The following is a 20715-nucleotide window of genomic DNA, read 5'->3' on the forward strand; positions in this document are numbered from 1 at the left end:
ACATGAGTGTAGGACTTAACTTTTTTATATATCTGTGTCAAATTTAATGGTGATCATTTGAGGTCCTACACACATAAGTGGAGGAGGATCTTATAGGACTATTTCTCATATATATATATATATATATATATATATATATATATATATACAAAAAGATCACATACACAGTCTCACGTACATAGTCGCTAAGCGGTGGAGATTCAAAATAATAAACAGACAGAGCACGATAAACAATTTTTTCATTTACTTTTTCTTTCCATACACTTTTATTTACTCCCCACTCGCCCCTCTTCTTTTCCCTCTCTCTCGTTCCGCTGCCTCACGCATCATCTCCTCTCTCTCTCACTTCAGCACACCATAACCCATCTCTCTCTATGCCATGCATACCTTCTTCTAACTGTTCAAGCTCGTCATTTGTCAAAACCTAGTCCTCTATGGACCATGGAGGCGACTCAAAATCGACCTTGCGCCAATCCACCCATCTCGACTCAAATGATAACAACCTGTAACTATCCTAGCTTCCTTACTCCATTCTTCAATAAACCCAAACTCTCAATCCAGAGATTTACTTTAGAGGGGAAAAAACCACGTCTGCTTTTTCTCTCAGAGCGAACTTCAATTTCTCTCTGTTATGATTTCACACAAATCAAAGTCCCCAATTCAGCAAAGGATGTGATTTTATAAAGTAAACAACCCAACCACCTTTAGTCTTTCTCTCTCTAACGATATTTGAAATAAGGACGTGATTTTACAAACTAAACAAGCCAACAACTTTTTGGTCTTTTTCTCTCTAACCATATCTGAAAGATCTTCCATAAGTCATAGAACCCGAGTTGGATTCTCTCCATCGCTTTTGAGAACTCAAACACCCATCTAAGAAAAAGAGGTAATTTTACAGTGAAAAGAACCATGTTTTCTTTCTCACTCTAACCACCAATGAATCGCCTATCACATGATAAACCATTGGACACAAGCTCGAAAACAGCCATGTTGCAAAAACCCACGGGGTGGTCGCCGTGTAGAGAGAGGTATGCATGGCATAGAGAGATATGGAGAGAGATAAAAATGGGTTATGGGGTGCTGAGATGCGAGAGAGAGAGGGTATGATGGTGAGGCGGGAGAGTAAAAGAGAGGGGGAAGAAGCGGGGCGAATGGGGGAGTAAATAAAAGTGTATGGAAAGAAAAAACGAATGAAAAAATTGTTTCTTATGTTCCGTCTATTTATTATTTTGAATCTCCACCGCTGGGCGTATAACGACTATGTACGCAAGACTGCATATGTGATCTTTTCTTTATAGGAAGATGATAGGGTGAATCCACTAGCTCACAGAATAATATAAGCTCAATGGTCCAGATTGAATATAGGGCGATCTGACAACCGATAATATTTGAATTTTAATTTTTTTTTCTACAAATCCAAATCACTTGAAATTTTAGGTGAATGTCCTTCTCATAAAGCCACACCTAATAAAAATATAAAAAAAATAATCGGAAAAATTAAAAATGACCAAAATACCCCAAAAAATTTACAAGGGTATTTTGGTCATTTTTCATAAAAATATTTTTTTTTAATATTTTTCGAATATTCACCTATTTTTTTATCAACACACCTTTAAAATTTCAAGTGATTTGGATTTGTAGAAAAAAAAGAAAAGTTTAAATACTGCCGAGCATCCGTGATCGTTAGATCGGCCCATATTCAATCTGGACCATTGGACTCATTTTTTCTTGTGAGTCCATTGGCTAACAAAAGCCTTATATTTATATATATATATATATATATATAACCCAAATAATTGGGAAAAGGCATGACCTTTTTTCTTTTTTTTACCAAAACGACCTTTATTTGGGATTATAAAAAATCTGTAATTCACTATAATAATTCTCTATGGCCTTCAGCAAGCTAGCAAGCTTGTTCCATGCAAATAACACTTCGGATTTCTATAATAAGAAGTTTAGAGAACTTCGGATTTTCTAGGTCTAGAGTACTTTTAAGCCTTCTAACCTAAGAAGAAGTTCAATTGTTCTATTACAAAATATTAAACTTTAGCTCTTGAAGATCTGAACTAAGGATAATATCATCATTTTGAAAAAAGTAAAAAAAAAAAATATGTATATATAATAAGGTAGGGAATTTTGGGATTTCTTAAAAAGTGTAGGTTCTATAAAGTTGCAACCTTAAACAATCTAATTATATATATATATATATATATATATATATATATATATATATATATATATATATATATATATATATATAATAGGGTAGAGAATTTTCGGATTTCTTAAAAGGTGTGGGTTCTATGAGGCTGCAACCTTAAACAATCGAATTAAGGCGCACCTCCAAATTTTAGCATAATATGTAATTTTGATGTAAAAAATTCTTAGGATTATCTCAAAATCTAATTTCATATCTAATTATAAAATTTTACAACTCCAAAATGGTTAAAATAAGGTAGATCTATAAAGAAATGAAAATCTTGAACATGAACAATCCAGATAATGTGTTACAAGATGCACTATTTCTAAGACTCCAAATCTTTTTTCTTTTTTTTTTTCTATATTCATACATTTCGATATCGAGATGATGAATTAAAAGGTTTTTCAACATTAAAACATCCTTACCCAATGGATTTTTGAGGTGCATATTTAATTCTACATTTTAAGGTTGCAGCCTCATATAAATTGTTTCCTTTATGAACTTTGATAATGTATGCGCATAATATACACTTCAAATTACATCCTGAGAAATTGCACCATTTGTTGTTGAGGGATACATGACACATAACTTACCTTCTCAATCAAACAAACGAACACACACCACAATACTTCATTTATTTAAGGTGTGATTTGTAGAAGGCCGAGGCCCTAAACAATCAAAGTAAAGTGCGCTTTCAAGTAGTGTCAAAGGATGTTCATTCCGTATCTTCTATATATGTTTCTGATGTACTTATTTGATTAATAAAAGAGAGTAATTTTGTCCAAAAAACAAATAGGAAACAAACATGAGCCTTAAATATTAGAAACCATAAATTATAACATCAACAGGTTAATAACTTGCATGATGTCACATAATTTCGGCCACAAATTAAACTCAGCATACACTGTAGAGCTTCACTTTCTTACTGTTACTAGTATCAGGCTGAATGATTGCCAAGAAACTTGGCATAATTTGCCCTGTTAGTGGAGTCTATGGGCCACGGAGCCCCAGCCATGACTGCTTCAATTTCCCACGTCTCCCTTGGACAGTTGGATAGATTCTTGCAACCATTGGATGTTACATACTGAAAAGAAACAGAAACAAATTCTCTCAGAGAAGAGCAGCAGCAGCTGCAGTAGCAGCAGTAGCGGTAGCAGTAACAATAAACTGATGCCCAACTTGAAACTTCTTAAAGAACACAATAGCCAGTTATATTTTTAATGGTGCATACTCTCTTAGAGCACAATACCCAGTATATGCACTTAGACATATGGTGTCTATTTAAGGATACATTTGACCATTTGTCCAAAAAACACCTAGCTCTCAGACACCATAAACAATAGAAGATTCTGGTGGTAACACAATAATTATCATATACCCACAATGCATGTGCAATACCTACCTCTAACAAAACTACTGATCTCATCATAGAAATAACCTCATCTGAGGAAAATAATTAAGTGGCAGAACATTGAAGAGGCATTGAATGAAATTCAATTATCATTATGACCTGCTAAGTAAGGAATTCAAAATTTTTAGTATCTAAACTTCTCCACCTGTTTGCATTCAATTTTCAGGTTCCCTCATTTATCATTTTTATGTATCTTTCATTTTCTTGTGGTTCCTGTAAACAAAGTTCATTTGATTTGCATATGCAGCTTTAGATACTTGGTGATTAGGTAGTACAGTTTAAAACTCTAATGGTGCTGCTGAGCCCACTGGGATTTTGAAGACACTTACCACATCACTTTCAATTCGAACTCCACCAAAGCCTCTAAATCTGCTGATTGCTTCACCATTGATAAACTTGGAAGTATCAGAATTTTCCATGGCAGGGTTGAGAAGAGCATCAATAAAATAACATCCTGGTTCCACTGTTATTACCTGCAAAAGAAACAAATTCAGTTGCATGGGAAATTAAGACATATCACCACATAAATGACATAAGCCAAATAGATAACAGAATACAGTTATTCAAATCAAATAAAAATAATAATAAAGCTCAGATAATAACATAATTAATGAGCACGCCGCGCTCTGATTAGAGTCACTGGATTAAGAAAAATTAAACAGCACACACTTATACACCATATCCTGGATCTGCCTAGATCGCTTACCATGTTAACTCAAACCAAAAGTTGGAGCAAAATATGCACGACAGAGAGAGAGAGAGAGAGAGAGAGAGAGAGAGAGAGAACCTTACATGTGAAAAAAGGATCAAGTTGTGTGAGAGAGAACACAAAGTTGCAAAATACACACGAGAGAGAAGCCTTATATGTGAAAAACGATGAGAGAGAGAGAAAAACCAAAAGTTGGAGCAAAATACACATGAGAGAGTAAAAGTGAAAACAGGACGATATATATATATATATATATATATATATATATATAGAGAGAGAGAGAGAGAAGCCTTCTACCGTATGTGTAAAAAAAGAGAATCAAGTTTGGAGGGGAGAGAGCCCCCGGGGCAAAGAAGAGAGGTTGGTTTTTTGTTTTTTGATTTTTTTTTTATTTTTTGGGGGCCTGGGGAGAGCATGGGGCTTTACATGTGACAGGGAGAAACCTTGTATGTGAAAAAGGGAAGCCTTCTCATTTAAAAAAGAGCATGTGCTGAGTTTTTTATTTTTGGAAACTATGTATACTTCTATGAATGCATCCTGCTAGAGTTTATTTCGATTATTCTTTGAATCATAAACAATTTATGCATCAGAAATTTTGAAAGAATCATGTGCATGCAACTTCTGATAAAACCAGTACAAAATTCACGAAATAATAAAATATGCATCAAATTAAACTTCTAATAATGTACATATGCATGTTTAATTTCCTGCACATTCTTATGATCCTACATCCTAACATTTACCAGTTTAGAACACAAGGCATATTCCCCTTTTGGAGCTTCTACTCTCACATAGAATTCTTGTTTCAACAATTCAAAAGTGGGAGAAGGTTTTTTACTAATGAATCGATATTCAAAATCATTCCATTCTTAATTTCTTACACTATCAAAGAGTCGGGCTTCTAAATTTTCTTAGCCGCCCCCCCCCCCCCCCCCGCCCCCCAGAATTCCTTCTAGCTATCTCTAGGGTTTGAACTAGTCTCAAATTCACAAAATAATAAAATTTGTATCATGTTAAACTTCTAATAATGTCCATATCCATGTTTTATTTCCTGCACATGCTTATGATCCTACATCCTTGCATTTACTAGATAAAGACATAAAGCATACGAATTATAGCTGTCTAGGGCTTGAAATCCTTTGGGATAAGATTTTGAAGTTCATACATGTTTTATTTCCAAAGAACTTTCAGGTGAGATCTACCTGATCATAGGATAAAAATAACATTATGATGAATGAGCACCCACATTTTCATGGTTTGTGCATTTGCACTATAAGGAAGTACCAAAGACATCCCTCAAGCAAGTGCAAGACAAACTGAGAGAAGATATGATGGGCATAAGGCATGATGCAAATATAGAAAATATATCAAGGAATCCAGGGAAGAAGCAAACTTTCATGTCTATGGTCAGTTTTCTGGGTAAGAATCAGTGCTTTCTGAAGCATAGAATTTGTGTTGGTTATAAGGACCTCTTAAGAATTTCAGTGCTCCTAAAAATAGAAACGGCTTCATAAAGATCAGCTCTACGGTGTTTAAACCGAGTCTGATTTGAGGAAAAGGGTCTATAGACACATAGAGACAGACATATACATGTGTGTGTGCATGTTTATACACAAACTCACAAGTGACATTTAAGGCAACCCAACGTCCAAGTGCTCAAAATACCAAAAGATGTCAAAAAATGCGCAAACGTGTGGGGAAGGTCGTATAGGCAGCACAGATCTCGGGTGCACTCTAGTATGGATTAGTAGAAAAACTACAAAAATCCAAAAAAAATATAAAACATGAAATAGCAATAAATTGATGTTATTGGCTTGAAAAAGAAGGAAAAAAAATATATTAAAAAGGAATTTTAGAAAATAGAAAAAGGGAAATCATTAAAAAATGAAGTATATAGAAAATGAATTTTTAATAAATGACATTTGATTTAGTAAAAAATAAATCAATTTACAAATTTAAATTGAAAAAAAAAAAATGAAAATCCCCAATCTTCGTGCTCAATGCAAATCGATGCCTCCAATCCTTGTCAAAGCTTCACCAAGTAACTCAAATCAAAATCCCCCAACCAATTTTGGGAACCAAGGTAATGGAAAAATTCGGATGAATAGTAAATCCGAGTTTCAAAACTTTAAAATACTCTTTCTAGTTTTCCGCTTTCTTTTTTTTTTCCTAGGGAATTGAATATTGACAACCGATTGCAAAGGAACCACAATGTTTCACAATGGGCTAAAAACTTGGCTGACTTTTTCAATCTCAAACCAGGTATATTTTCTTAAATATATTGTTTTTAATAGCTGGATCAAGCTAGAATCTAACTAAGCATGGAATTCTCAAGTTGGCAAAATAAGGCTCTAAATCAAAGAAATAAACAATAAAAGGCAGTGTAGTCCCCCCCCCCCTCCCTTTAAACTAACCAGTTAACAGTATCAAAGAAATAAACAATATAAGGCAGTGTGGTCCCCCCCCCTTTAAACTTACCAGTTAACAGTACTCGAATGAGTACTGTAGCAACCCACCCGAATACTGTACAGGTTATGAACTACATATATCACGTACCTTGTTCCCGAGTGACTCGCCAAAGTTAGAGTCAACTCAAACGAGTTTTAGAACACAGAAGAAATAAGGCTCAAACTGATGACCCAAAGGCTCCTGCCAACACTAGGATTTCAGGGGCTTGGAGAGTGCATAATATCAGCTTACCAACCTTTTCCAATTCAATTCGTATATTGGCAAAAATGGGGGGTAGGATGCGATTTTGGATAGATCTCTGGCCAAGGCATCAATAGCCACTAGGTGATTTATGCGTAAGGAGAGCACTACCTATTCCTTCATTGCTCGCTGGCAGGGCAGTTCTAGGTCTTTCTCTCAACCATTTGGGGATGACAGGTTATTGCCACAAAGAATCCAAGGGTATTCTGAATCTACTTTTGCACCCATTCTTGAAGTCAGGCCTGGCCCAATGGAGGGCACATTCTTGCTCTTTTAAGTATATTTGGCTAGAGAAAAACCCATGGATCTTCGGAGCAAAGGAACTTTGAGGTACTCAAGGACAACACTCCGGCCAAGACTATGAAAGGAGTTCAAAAGCTACACCACAACGGACTTCTTATCAAACTGGGAAACAATCACAAGGTCTAGTCCAAGGCCCACTCCAAGGTCCTCCCACCAGTTTGCTCCCCATCCTGACACCATAGATCAAACTGAATTTTGATGGGTGCTTTCTAGGTAACATGGGAGTTGCTGGGGTGCATGGCTTTTTAGGGATAGTTCAAGTGCCTCGATCTTTTCCTGTTCAGGGCTTATTGGAACCGTGGCTCCAACCCAGGTGAAACTTCTATGCTCCTTAAAGGACTCATATTGTTTGACTAAAGGTGGGGTTTGTTCCACTGTAATAATAGAGGGTGATTAAAAAACAAAAAAAATCATAAATTGGCAACTGAAACTCCAACTCTCCCTAAAGACTCTAGCAGGTCTTTGACCAAAATTTTCATCCAACCATCTCCCACATCTTTATATTAATAACAGTGTCTTGGTAACCTAAACCCAGAATCTTGGTCACCTTTCTACCTGCAGATTGTAAATGTATATATCTTTATACTACTAATATTTAATAATACAGTCGAATTTATCAAAATAATAATAATAATAAAGAGAGGAAGGGTGGAGAATGGATGACTGAAGCAAATCCATTTTCCCATTTTTCTGCATATCAATGGAAAAATGATGATGATCAATGGAAAAGATAAATTCTTATTAACACGGACAAATACTCCACATTCAGGATATGAAATACTATCAAGAGCATCAACAATGGTAGCATCTGGTTCTCACTCAAGATGGTTGAGCTATTACAAAGATTGTCAATTACTAACCATGCCCTCTTGGAGTTCTCTAATGGTTCTTAATGCCTTCAATCCTGGTTCTTTTGACCTCTCCATTCCCTATCATACCATGTGCAAAAAAATAGTCAGTTCTTGAAAGTCCACTATAAATGGAAATAAATCCAGAGCAAAGAGAAGAGGGTATCCAGAGTTTCGAGAGTAATAAACGAGATGATTTTAACTTAAATTTTAACACTGCTTCATCACCTAACGCAAGCTATAACCTACAAACTAACCTCAGCATAGCCTCCTGGATCATGGGTATCAATTCCAAGAAAATGTCCAAGACCATGTGACATAAAAACAGCACCCAGTCTTCTCTCCATCATTTCATCAATGTCACTGGAGCCAGCCAAACATCATGTGAAACGTTAAGCAATAAATTACACTCAGCTTCTTCCAATTTCATGATTAAACAGTTCTAGTTTTCATACCCAAGAAGAATTCCTTCCATCTTCAGAGACTCCAGAATCAGTTTCTCAGCTAATCTGAAACCACATATGTGAAACAAGTTGAAATGACTTTCAAGGTAATATAAATTTTATGCCTGGAACTAAACCAGCCCACACCCTATGAATACTGGACCTGATAAGATATTTCCTCATGCATATTAAATCCTTCATGTATGGGCATTCTACGTTCTCAAGAAGAGCCATGGAGTAATTTTTATTCTCATATAAATTTCCACCCTTGAATGAAAAGGGAAGAGCATTTACAGACAAATACTCTCTTGCAGTATTTTTTTTCCCCGAGAATTAATATGCCATTATACTATTACAGTTTTACCATAGATGTTGGAAATGCCTAAAATTCATAATCATATTAGGAATCCGAAGCACGGAATCATGGGTGGCTAGAAGATTCCTATTGTTGGAATTGTCTTCCTTACAATGCATATTGCAAGAACCAAGATTCCTACTTTTTGGTAATCACGCCCCAACCCAAATGGAGTCGTGATTCCTACCTTTTTGGTATCGCACACCAACCCAATTGGAATCGAGATTTATAACTTTTTGGAATCAAGTTTCAACCCAATGAATCGAGATGCCGGGAAATTGGTTAGGGTGTGTCGATCACCCAAGTCTCGCTTAGGAGATCCCTTAGCTGGAGATGGACCCCAAGCAGAACTCAATCCTCATCAAGGGAGCTCGATCCCTATCTTATAAGGATCTCGATTCCAACTAAATGGTGTCTTGATTGTTTTGGAAGGGGATTGAAACCCACTAAAAATGGGGTAGAATCATAGTTTCAAGGGATCTCAATACTGGGGAAAGTTTAAAAAAACTTTGAAATTTGAACCCGATGTCTTTAATTTTCTAGAGAGATCATGCTTTGTATTTTTTTGTTTTTTGTCAATTTTCTAGCTAACTACCACGTGTAGACAAATTTCTGCTTTTCATTTTCACGGTGGTGGTTTGCACAAGTGGTTAAAAATTGGCAAACATACTCGGAATTGCCCGAGTCAACTCGGACATAGGGGGCTCCCACCAGAATAGTTGCAAAGAGGGGAACTGCCAGGAGTTTCCAGAACCGGGCAGTTCTCACTATAATAAATATCCTTGTCTCATCCGGTTAGGGACATGGGGATTCTTCAATTCGGTTTTTATCGTGGCCTTTCAACCACATTTTTATCAAATTTTTATGGGACTTTCAGGCTATATAGGTTTGTCATTGTACATGCGTAGATAATGCTAAAAATATATATTATTCAATTTTTTATATCGTTTTAGAAATTATATGCGTGCGTGTGTGTATGTATCCCAAGCAATCCAATATACATATAGTGCATACATCAAGTCGTTCGCAAGCACTCCCAAGTTAGGACGCTTCAGCCATTGGTAAATCCCACGCTCTCGGTTACGCACCAGCTTTCACACCTACTCCTGGTCCCAACGACTACGATTGAGATTCCTAACTTTATAGAATCATGCAACTAACCATTGGAACCACGATGGAACATAATAGAAACAAGTTATATAGGGTAGAATGTGCTGGGTTTGTGGCCTTTAAAGCCCGTGAAAACATGTAAAAATAATAAATATAGTATATTGTGCACTTTAATGGGAGAGTGTGATGGTTGACTGACATAGGTTTGGGCAATCTATGACCCAAGTCATGTTCAAAACCCTTTTTTCCGTGGCATAGGTACTACCAATGAGGGTTTTCGAGATGGTCAACCCCTTATTGAGGTTGAGAAGATGCCTAGGGACATTGTTTGTAGGCTAGAAGAACTTCATAGTCTCCTATGTACAGCTATAGGCTTGTGAGAGTGATAGTCAAATCCTCAACAAACTTTCGCACAACACGTACATATGACAGCTGCATTTCGAGAAGCAACCCTATAGAGAGATACATATACATGTGCATAGAAAGAAGCCCTCTGTACTATAGTGATATGTGCATGTGACTTGCTCTTAAAGGGAGGGACATGTAATCCACATACTACAACCGTAATTCCACTATTCACTAGCTAGCGTTGACAGGTCAACTATAAGCCCTTGTATACAACTGTGGATCATGGATCCCGTTGGGTTGGTTTAAAAAGATAGTTGTGGATCACAGTATCTAGCATGGGTGGAGTGCCCTAAAAGTTACTTTGCTTGACCCATTGGTATCAAACCAATTCAAAAGCATTCATGAGTGTTTTAGACTTTTTTTAAGAACTTCAAAAGTATTATTTGCAACTCGATTTATGTTCCTATGATTTTTGGATGTTTTCAATTTTTTTAAAAAAATTGATTCTATGCAACAAAACTCTGAAGAAGAGCATAGTTAATGGGGCGCCATTTTGAGGTGGGACCCACATGTGGGGTCCACTGGCACAACTCCCACTCTTGGGGGGGCTCCACATGGGAAGGACGTGGGACCCACAAGGCCCTCATGACCCCCCTCAAGGAGATGCCGCTTTTTCTGGGCGATCTCCCGCTTATGTGGGAAATCTTTCATAAGAGCGATTTAAGGGAAATTTGTGTGGGATGAGATTTGAAATATTTAGGAAATCCTTGAAAATTGACCAGTCTTTTTGGCTTCGAATTTCTACAATATCTTTGTGAGAGAAAAGCAATTATAGTCAAAAGAGATTATGAAATTTGACCAGTCTTATCCTAGATTGACTAGAAGTCGACATGGGTCAAAGATTCAGAGGATAAGGTTTCTAAACTCCTCCCTAAAGTCATAATGGCTGATTTTAAAGAATAGATGAATCTGATTTGTTTATCTCACCTCACATATTACCAAGAAATTTTTTGGTCAAACTGAATCCCAATTGAGAGTGGAATACCCGCCATCAAGCATATATAAGGAGAGGTCCTCCCCTCATTCTCATCATCAGATTTTCAAACGTCTCTCTCCTCTCTCTCTTTCTCCTCCATGCCATCTTCTTCTCTCTCTAGCTCCCTCTCTTCTCTCCCCCAACCCAAAGTAGAGACCTAGGGTGGCACACACCACCTAGGGCATATAAAGGGGGCATGCCCAACCTATCTTTGTTAAATGGGAGGTGCAACATAGTGGCATTGCTCTAAAGCTTTTAAAAAGGTCTAACGAAAGCCTAATTCTAGTAGCCCATGCTCTCATCTCTAGCTTGAAAAGGTATTCCAGAGGTGCTTCCCAATTCAGTGGATTCGGCAAGATTTTAGATCACGTGCACCATCAGTTTTGTAATCGGGTGTGGGCGTGCTATGTCCTAAAGGGGTAAACGTAGGCAAAAGTTCAGCAAGTCTTCCTACTTTTATTTATGAATTTATTTTAGTTATTGGTTCATTTTTTGTGTCAGTAGTACTAATTGTATTACGAGTCCTATTTGGATTAAAATTCCTACTTGAACTAGGACTCCTACTGAGACTAGAATTCCTAATTGTTTTTCGATGCATATTAAGTTTGTATTCAATTTTATGAATATAGTTTTGTTTGGCAGTAAAAGTCAATATCTTAGATTGTAGTAGGTTTATTTCCTATTTATATTTATATTGTAACACTAATCAATAATAAAGAATTTTTTTTAATTTATACCTTGGAATTCTACATAGCGACAGCTTCCAAAATGTTTGAGGTTCTAGTGTATGTTTAAGCAAGAATACCTTAGTATTGGAATCGATGTATTAAGATGCTTAGTCGGAGTTCCCTAGAATTCAAGTGAGATCCTCAACAATCCTAAAGACCTGAACAAGGGTTCCCCAGGTACTGAAATCAGTGTATTGAATAACCTTACTGAGGTTCTGGATTGAATAAAGAGCATAAACATACTTGATAATAATAAAATTTATAAAAACAAGTTATTTATTTTAGGTTGTCAAAATTTAGGAATAATGTTAAGTACAGTTCGCAAACACCCATAGAGTTCTTAAACATAGATGATATATTAAATAATAAAAAATTTCAAAAAGCAGAATATTTCACTAGTCTACTAGGGAAGTAGTGTTTGTGTTTACAAAACATACAACTAGTATCTTATTTATACTTGAGAATGAGATTTTGTTTTTGATACATATACTTCAAAATGGGATTTTGGTCGTCTTTGTGATACTCTACGTCGTAGTACATCAAAATTGAATCAAACTGAATACTCTTCCACAATTTTCTTGAAGAAGCATTTGTTCTAGCACTATTAGAAAAGCAAATTGTGTAAGAATCCTTAAATTTATTTTACGATATACTACTAAGTTGACGTGATGTTTACTTTGTGTGTGATTCCAAAAAATCCAATCAAGATTCTATAAAGGCGCAAGCAAGGTTCATCTTCATCAAATGACAGTTTCGTGCACCTATGAACCACAATATTTGATGTTCTGGAATTTGGATTCTAAAAAAAAAACCGAATCGAGATTCAATAAATGTGGAATTGAGATTAACTTTTAAGAAAATGGGTTCCATGGGGATCCCTTGATGGAATCTTAGAATTGGGATTCTGAAGCTAAATCGCTACCCAGTATGAGAGATTGCAGTAACTATTGAGTTTTACAAAGTTGTTGGTTACAAGTTAAGGTGGAAAAAGTGTAGCGTCAAAGAATATGTTCTAGTCAAGATATCACAACTCGACAACTAGCCCTTCCATGCAGTATCTCCAAATCGGGATATTACTATTTGGCAAGTCACAGCTTTACAGAAAACACAGTAGCTACATATTAATTATAAATTACTTTGTCTAGTCAAGGATTTACAACATAGCACTAATAACACTGAAACAACAAGTTTAGGAGGAGATAAAGGTGTATCCATAATTGCTGGGATCGAGTCTGATGCGAGAGTGGGATAAGGAACAGGCACAGAGCGATCACGAAAGGTTAGAAGATCCCTACGGTTGGGAAGTTTTGTACATAAAATGAATATGTTAGGGATTTTGATCCCGACCTTTTGAGATCTCGATCCCAACTTCTTGGGGATCTTGCTCCCAACATTAAATAATATTTATAGTCTAGGACTATACATACTTTCTAAAGTAGGGATCTCTTCGTTTATAGCCAGCAAGTAATGCAACTATATTAAAATTGTAGCCACAATGCTATCTGGTTTGGAAAACATCATTTTGGTTGATATCTTGGTCTTTAAGGTGGGGATCAAGAACCTTGCAGAGTGGGATTGCCACCTAGGTTAAGAAATCCCGGCAACTACGAGTGTAGCCCTTAACTTTAATTCATAAATTTTGGTCACGCATGCCAAGCGCTCCGGTTCATTTCGGAAAACCCATGGTCTTATCCCTAAGCAATCTAAAACTTGGAATGCCCTTAGAGAAAGATACAAACAACGTGAACCTTACTTGTGCATTTCTATCCAGCTCACACCAGGTCTCATTGTCGATATCACATGATTGTGAGCCTTGAGAACTGCCTGCAAAAACAAATCCTCAGATATAGATCAAAAGGGAAAAGGGAAGATCAAGAAAAAAAGCACTGACATTTTTCAAGAAAAACATATCCCTATCCATCAAACCACATCTGAGGATGAAACCAACCTGAACTTTTTCAAAAAGGAGACGGTAGGTGAAAAACACTCTCGAGGGCACAAAAGCTCACTAACCATGGGAAGAACACTTACATTGTAAACAAGGCGCTGGTCACTGGAAAATTTACCGCTAACCTGCAGCACAGGCAAATTAATAAGCCCAGCTCATACCAATATATGGGTCAAACAAGGACGGAGAAAAATAATGGAAGGTTCCATAGAAAGAGTGATTGTGAGAAAATTTTGACTCCATGTATTTCAAGAATTATTATTGAAGACATATGACATATGGCCCTGCTATTTTTAAACTTATTATGACACCATTTGATGGGGCTAGAGGCAAACAAGAATGGACGATTTCCATTCTTCATGTTCAGGAATCTCTCTCTCTCTCTCTCTCTCTCTCTCTCTCTCTCTCTCTCTCTCTCTCGCTCGTGCCAAAAGCTATAGCTGGAATATATCTCCTCTTCTTTTGGAGATCAAAAATTCTCTCTCTCGTGCCAAAAGCTATAGCTGGTATATATTTCCTCTTCTTTTGGAGATTGAAAATTGAAAATCATGGTAAATTATAAAACATTCATATCGTGTAAAAGTCTACTCTCTTTTACTATTTTTCATCGTCTGTTTTTTTTTTTTAGATTTTCCACTCATGGACCTTGCTTTTTTTCAAGATCAAGTTAAAACCCAAATGATTTGAATTCTGTTCCAATTCATCGTGACCTTTGGATCATGACAATCAATGATCTCATTTTGTTTCAATAATGAAACCAAAAATGGTCCTTGTTCCACCAAGGCGGCTGCCTCGCCCCTTCTAGGAAGCCCAAACCCATGTGTAGGCTTAGGTGTTGCTTTATGGATGGCATGTCCTTGTTAGGAGCTCGTGTTCTCAAAAAACCTCCAAAAAAATAGATTTTTTTTTTTCAATTTTTAGTAAGATCAAAGATTATACAGGTTTGAGATATCATCTTAAATTTACTTTATTTTTTGGGAAATTTATCAAAATAGCTATCATAGATGAACTATTTAACATTTTACCCATATAGTTTGATTCAATATCAAAATACCCATCAAAAGACACATGATCATAGGTTGGAATAGTTGAACGGTAAATAGTGCATCTCCCCTGGGTATTTTGATAAATTCCCCCTTTTTATGGGATTATTATTTTTTTGTTGGATTATTATGAACCACAAAGAAAAGTTATAGAGTGACTTTTGAAGGTGATTTAGAAGTTTATTCATAGTCAGCCAAAACTTTGAATATCGAAGACCTGGCATCTCTTGTATCATTTCCCTTTTATGACTTTGCAATTCTAACTACATTGTGGTTTTGAAGTTTGGATTTTGCAAGTTTGGAAAGTATATGGACAATGGAGATTGGAGTATATGAACAATGGAGTATGGAATTGTGATTGTCATTTTGTACTTAAGTTATTCAGTATTTGGTCTTTATGGATACTTGAGTGTTCTACAGAGTCATAGTTATCCTTTGTTATATCTTTCGATTTATTACAATTTTGAAATGTGATTCAATTATTTTCAATGTGTTTTTCAACATACAGACATATATATATACTTGGTTACAGCACATATAAATTCAGAAATTAAATACACAAAATGATATATCTACATAGGGGAATAATTTCATGTCACAATGCCATTATAATATAATGAAACCACACTTCTAGAACAATCATGCCTGTGGCATTTGTATGACTTCAAATTTTGCAAAGACAATCTCTTCATCCCAATAATCAATTACAAAAAAAAAAAAAATTAATTTTCAACCTCGATATGGTCAAAATGAATCCCCTCCAATAATGAATCTAGACCATCCATTTGGTGAATTTCAAAATCTAAGCCTGTATAAGTTCAAAATCAATTTTTTATTTTTAACATTATTAATCTAATGATAATAAAGCTATCTAAAAGATTAGAAAGGAAAAAAAAAATTATTCTAAGGCCTAGATCTAATCATCTCATTAAAAGAGATGGCCCATATTAATTGGCTTAAAAAATACTTTCTAGGGTGTGTTTTCAAATTTTACTTTGTGATTGTTCATTAGAATGAGAAGAATGTATTTAAAAATTTGAGATTAATCAAATAGGCCTAACATGGTTTTTATAGATTATTTCATTATACTAATAAACTGTTGCATGAAATCACTCCCTATATATGTGTGTGTGTGTGTGTGTGTGTGCGTGCGCGCATTGGGGCTGCACATATATGCATATTATATTTGGGGCGCCTCGAGACTTAGGCACTTGTCTAGCGCCTTCCGCCTAAGCGTCGCCTAGCATTTTCTCGACCTCGTGTTTCAATATGGACCTTCCTGAAGTATAGAAAGCGCAATCCTTAGAGACAACAAGCAAGATCACAAAAGCCTCGGTGTAAGATCCCTATTTTAAAAACAATGATCCCACAAGAGCTCTAGTAGGGATCGTGGGGTTGTGATCCAAGAGCTGGATTGTGGCCTTATCCACATGATACTAGTAACTATGATTAAAACCCTATGTGAACATCCCAAAACCATAAGACAAATAACTTGAACCTACATCAATAAGGTTTTTTCTTTAAGAACCTCAATTGTTATAGCAATTTGCTTTCTCGTCAACCATGGGGCCATGTATGGTCACGTGGATAGTGCCAGATCAAATAGGTTATACACACCCACCATTCTGAGCTATTTGTGGCAGCACAAATAGCTATAGATAATTGACAAACTTGAGCTGAAAAACGGGAGTATGAAATAAATTATGATCGCAAAAGGAGCAGTAGATTTGCAATAATATAAGTACAAGGTTCTTGTTAACTAAGCAATGGAAAATGGTTTAAACTATGTGATAACTGATATGAAAGTTCGACTTTGCAGTAACACGGTGACAAAATAAGTCATCCCATTTTACCAGCAAACACAATAATGACACAAAACTTTGCATGAAATTCGACATTCCTTAACAGATAAGAAAAAGAAAATAACATTCCAGATAAGTAATAACAACAAAGGAATTTATTTAACTGTGCCAACAGTTTAAGATTTTCATATATATTACTCGGAAAATGCATATGTTATTGCATCAAGAATAAAACATATGTGGAACAACAAATGCATAAAATAGCAGTGACAAAATTGACTTAAAAAAAAGATAAGTCTAAAAAAGTACTTTCCCTACATATATAGAGTAAAATATTTTATTCTACTGATAAAAAATACGCTCAGATTCGCCAGCATCACGAGCCCAAGTTAGAGGCTGAGTCAGAAGTCTGACTCAGCCAAGTATCCATTAAAGACAATAAGTAAATCTGTGAATCAGTCAAATTCGCCCCAGGTCTTAGGATTATTCTTCTGCAGACAACACCCTGCCAGGTACAAGTGACTCAGCAAGTCCAAGCTTGAGTCACCGACTTTTTTAATCACCAAGCCCGAGTCACCAAATTTTTAGTCACCATTCTGTTCTTGTGTCAATTGCTATATATGCAAATCACATTAAATGGCTTCATTGCTGACCCCAAATAGTTTGGGAAAAGGCTCTGATGTTGTTGATGATATTAAATGGCTTCAGTGCGAGCCAACTCTCAGGGCACAAACAAATGAAAGAGGAGGAAAACAAGTCAAGGAAGTTCAGATAAGGAAGTAAGTTGTATACTTACAGGGAACGAACATGTTATGTCAGAACCATAGTAATGGTATTCAGCTCCCATGTCAAGCAAAGCAATATCTCCATTTTCAAGTGTCTGCTTAAAGATAAAAGGGCATTTAGAAATGAACATTGGCATGCACCACAAAGCAGAAAAAATTATTGAGAAGCATGTATGAAATAAGTTGAGAACATGTGAAAAACAGAAGAGAGAAATGCTGGATCACTTTCAAAGAGACGCATCCATGGATTGATATGTTTCTTCATGGGATGCCCTCAAGGAGACACTATCAAAGATTACAAGCCCCAAATCCAACAACACCTTTGAAACCACATGAATGACATTTCTTTTTTTAAATTAACCACATGAATGAGATTGAAGGTGCAATAGGAGAGAACATCGAGATAATGAAAAATTTCATCAAATACCACAAGGCTCATTTCCCAACAGAACACAGAATCAGGAACTTATAGAAGGTAATACATCATTTCAAGCATTAGTCCTTCAAAGACTTGAGTACACAAAAGCCAAGAAGCTACAAGATAGAGTTAATATTACTTTCTCATGGATCTGCTTGCCAACTGCCAACATCTAGATAACTACAGTTTTTTAGCTATAATTCAGAGAGGAATAAGGAGAAGAAGGGATTAAAACATCTAAAAGTGACAAGCAATCTCATATCCCTAAAAGTGCAAACAAGTGAAAATGCATTAGAGAAGGTCACATCCCAGGTGACAAGTATCCCCACAGACTAACATTAAGGCCCCATTTGGCAGCATGTTTTATTGTTCATAGACGTCCCGGTCAGCCCGCCAGTATTTATGGCGGAGACTGTTTTTTGTAACCCCACTTGTTCTCAAAATGCTGTTGAAATTCTGGTAACACTACAAGAGGAAAAAATTGTTTTTCCTCGATTCCCAGAATAAATGTACTTCTGTAATATGATTATGACAGCTTAAGACTAGAGTTTCCAGGATTGTGCATAACGACAGAGGTAGGGTAATTTGTTTTCTATGACAGGACCCAAAACCAGAGATAGAGATGCATAAAATCCAAAGAAATTGAATACTTGTTCTTCAAACGACAAGAGCCATTAAGTACATGAAACCCCACAGTAAGATGCACAGATATGAGCAAAGACTATTGGTGGGACTTTTAAGAGTGAGCAATCATCCACCCACCTAAAACAAAAAGGGAAAGGGTATATAAGAAATACATTGCTTCACATTATAGATATGCTCAGGAAGTGGAAACACCTTGAAACTCAAGAGTGTTACACCAGTTTATACTTTATAGATCTGAAGTCACAATAAAGTATTGACACTGGAGAGTTAGTGACCACCCCAATGAGAGATTTTGGTCTCTGCTTTGGATATGGTTGTGCGCCATAGACTTGTAAGGTCCTGATACACTTGAGCTCGGAACATCAGTCAGCAGTCCCGTCACTAGCTTCCTAAACTATTTCTCTAATTATAGATCTGAAGTCACTATAAAGTATTGACATTGAAGAGTTAGTGACCACCCCAATGAGAGATCTTGGTCTCCGTTTTGGATATGGTTCCACGCCATAGACTTTTAAGTTCCTGATACACTTGAGCTCGGAACATCAGTCAGCAGTCTCCCGTCACTAGCTTCCTAAACTATTTCTCTAATCTACATATACCACTATCAAAGGCCATAAAAAAATTTAATTTGATAAAAAAATGGAGGGAACTAAAAGTATAAGTCAAATTCATGAACACCACAAATTAAATGGGTTATTTTATGCAATGGCACTGTTAGTACAAAAGCTGTTGAACTGGACAGATCCAAGAATGCAAGAGTCCACCGTGAAAAATATCCTTACCTATATCCTAGAATAAATTCAAGACTGCTTAATTGTTGTGCTTTGAACTAAATCATCAAACATAAAGTAAATTAAAAGTTGAATAAAACATGGTTAACGATAGACTAGCCTACTACTCGTAGATGGTCTTAATGCAAAAGTTTTGAATTCAAATTCATAATAAGTAAGGCTCAAATCAGAACAACTTCTTTCAATGATATGAAGATTATTTAGGGGAATTTTACATTCAAATATTAGATGGCTAAAAGAACAATAGACAAGAGAAAGAATGACAAGGAAAGAATTCACCCATACCCGGTCATTTGGTGCCGCAGCATGTCCATAATGAAGAACAGAACTGTACAATGTCAAAGGAGAGTTGAATAAAGATTTGTTCCATAAATATAGAAATGGGAGAAATGCAGGAATTTAAAGAAAAAAGAACTCGTTTAAATTCATGGCAAAGTCATGAAAAATAAAAAATAAAGCAGAAGGGAGAACTGGATTTAGACATGAAGCATACAACATAGATACTGAAGGGATGACCCTTAGGCTTTTGCGGTAGGCATATCAATTTGAGAGTTTAAACCTTAAGTTTGTCCCAACTCCCAAAAAACCCAAACAAGTTCAACTAGCCTTTTTTTTCCCTTAGGCTTTGGCTTAGTGGTAGACATATACCCGTTAGGGTAAGGGAGCTCAAGGATTTGAAACCTTGATTTTTGTCCCAAAAAAAAAAAACCCAAGAAGCTCACTTAGTCTCTTTCTTTTCTTTTCTTTTCTTTTTTTCTTTTCCTTTCTTTCCCCCCTTTCCATCCCTTAGGCTTTAGCTTAGTGGTAATATTGGTTTGGTGAGGGAGGTCAAAGGTTCAATCCCTTCAAGTTTGTCCCAAAAAACCCAAATAAGCTGACCTAGTTTCTTTTTCTTTCTTTTTTTTAATACTGAAATGCAATCCCAAGAGAGAGTTTGACAATGCAACATAGGCTCATAGTTATGTATGTTTCCATTAAGAGATGAAAGAGAAGGAATAATGGGTATCCAAGAACTAAGTGGTGGAACTTAAAAAGGGAGGAGATAGACTTATTTAGGAATAAATTGATGAAAGAAAAACAATG

General features: G+C 36.1%; 1 protein-coding gene across 2 annotated transcripts in view; it reads right to left on the minus strand.

The window, feature by feature from the left end:
* Positions 1-2899: 2899 nt before the first annotated feature.
* LOC18443760 (Metallopeptidase M24 family protein) overlaps positions 2900-20715 on the minus strand; it is a 32979-nt gene continuing 15163 nt past the window's right edge. Inside the window, exons 8-16 of one of the 2 annotated variants that reach the window (XM_088867307.1) lie at positions 19918-19960; positions 17790-17873; positions 14232-14273; positions 13954-14024; positions 8636-8689; positions 8438-8543; positions 8193-8261; positions 3941-4084; positions 2900-3284 (exon numbers count right to left, since the gene is read on the minus strand). In XM_088867307.1, the coding sequence (XP_088723433.1) occupies positions 3138-3284; positions 3941-4084; positions 8193-8261; positions 8438-8543; positions 8636-8689; positions 13954-14024; positions 14232-14273; positions 17790-17873; positions 19918-19960 (760 nt within the window). In that variant the 3' untranslated portion in view covers positions 2900-3137. The remainder of the gene's footprint in view (positions 3285-3940; positions 4085-8192; positions 8262-8437; positions 8544-8635; positions 8690-13953; positions 14025-14231; positions 14274-17789; positions 17874-19917; positions 19961-20715) is intronic. The other variant, XR_016055841.1, reaches the window with a different exon arrangement.

The sequence above is a fragment of the Amborella trichopoda genome, chromosome 5 (assembly GCF_054954075.1).
Source record: "Amborella trichopoda isolate Santa Cruz 75 chromosome 5, AtrichopodaSantaCruz75HAP2 v2.0, whole genome shotgun sequence".
Taxonomy (NCBI): domain Eukaryota; kingdom Viridiplantae; phylum Streptophyta; class Magnoliopsida; order Amborellales; family Amborellaceae; genus Amborella; species Amborella trichopoda.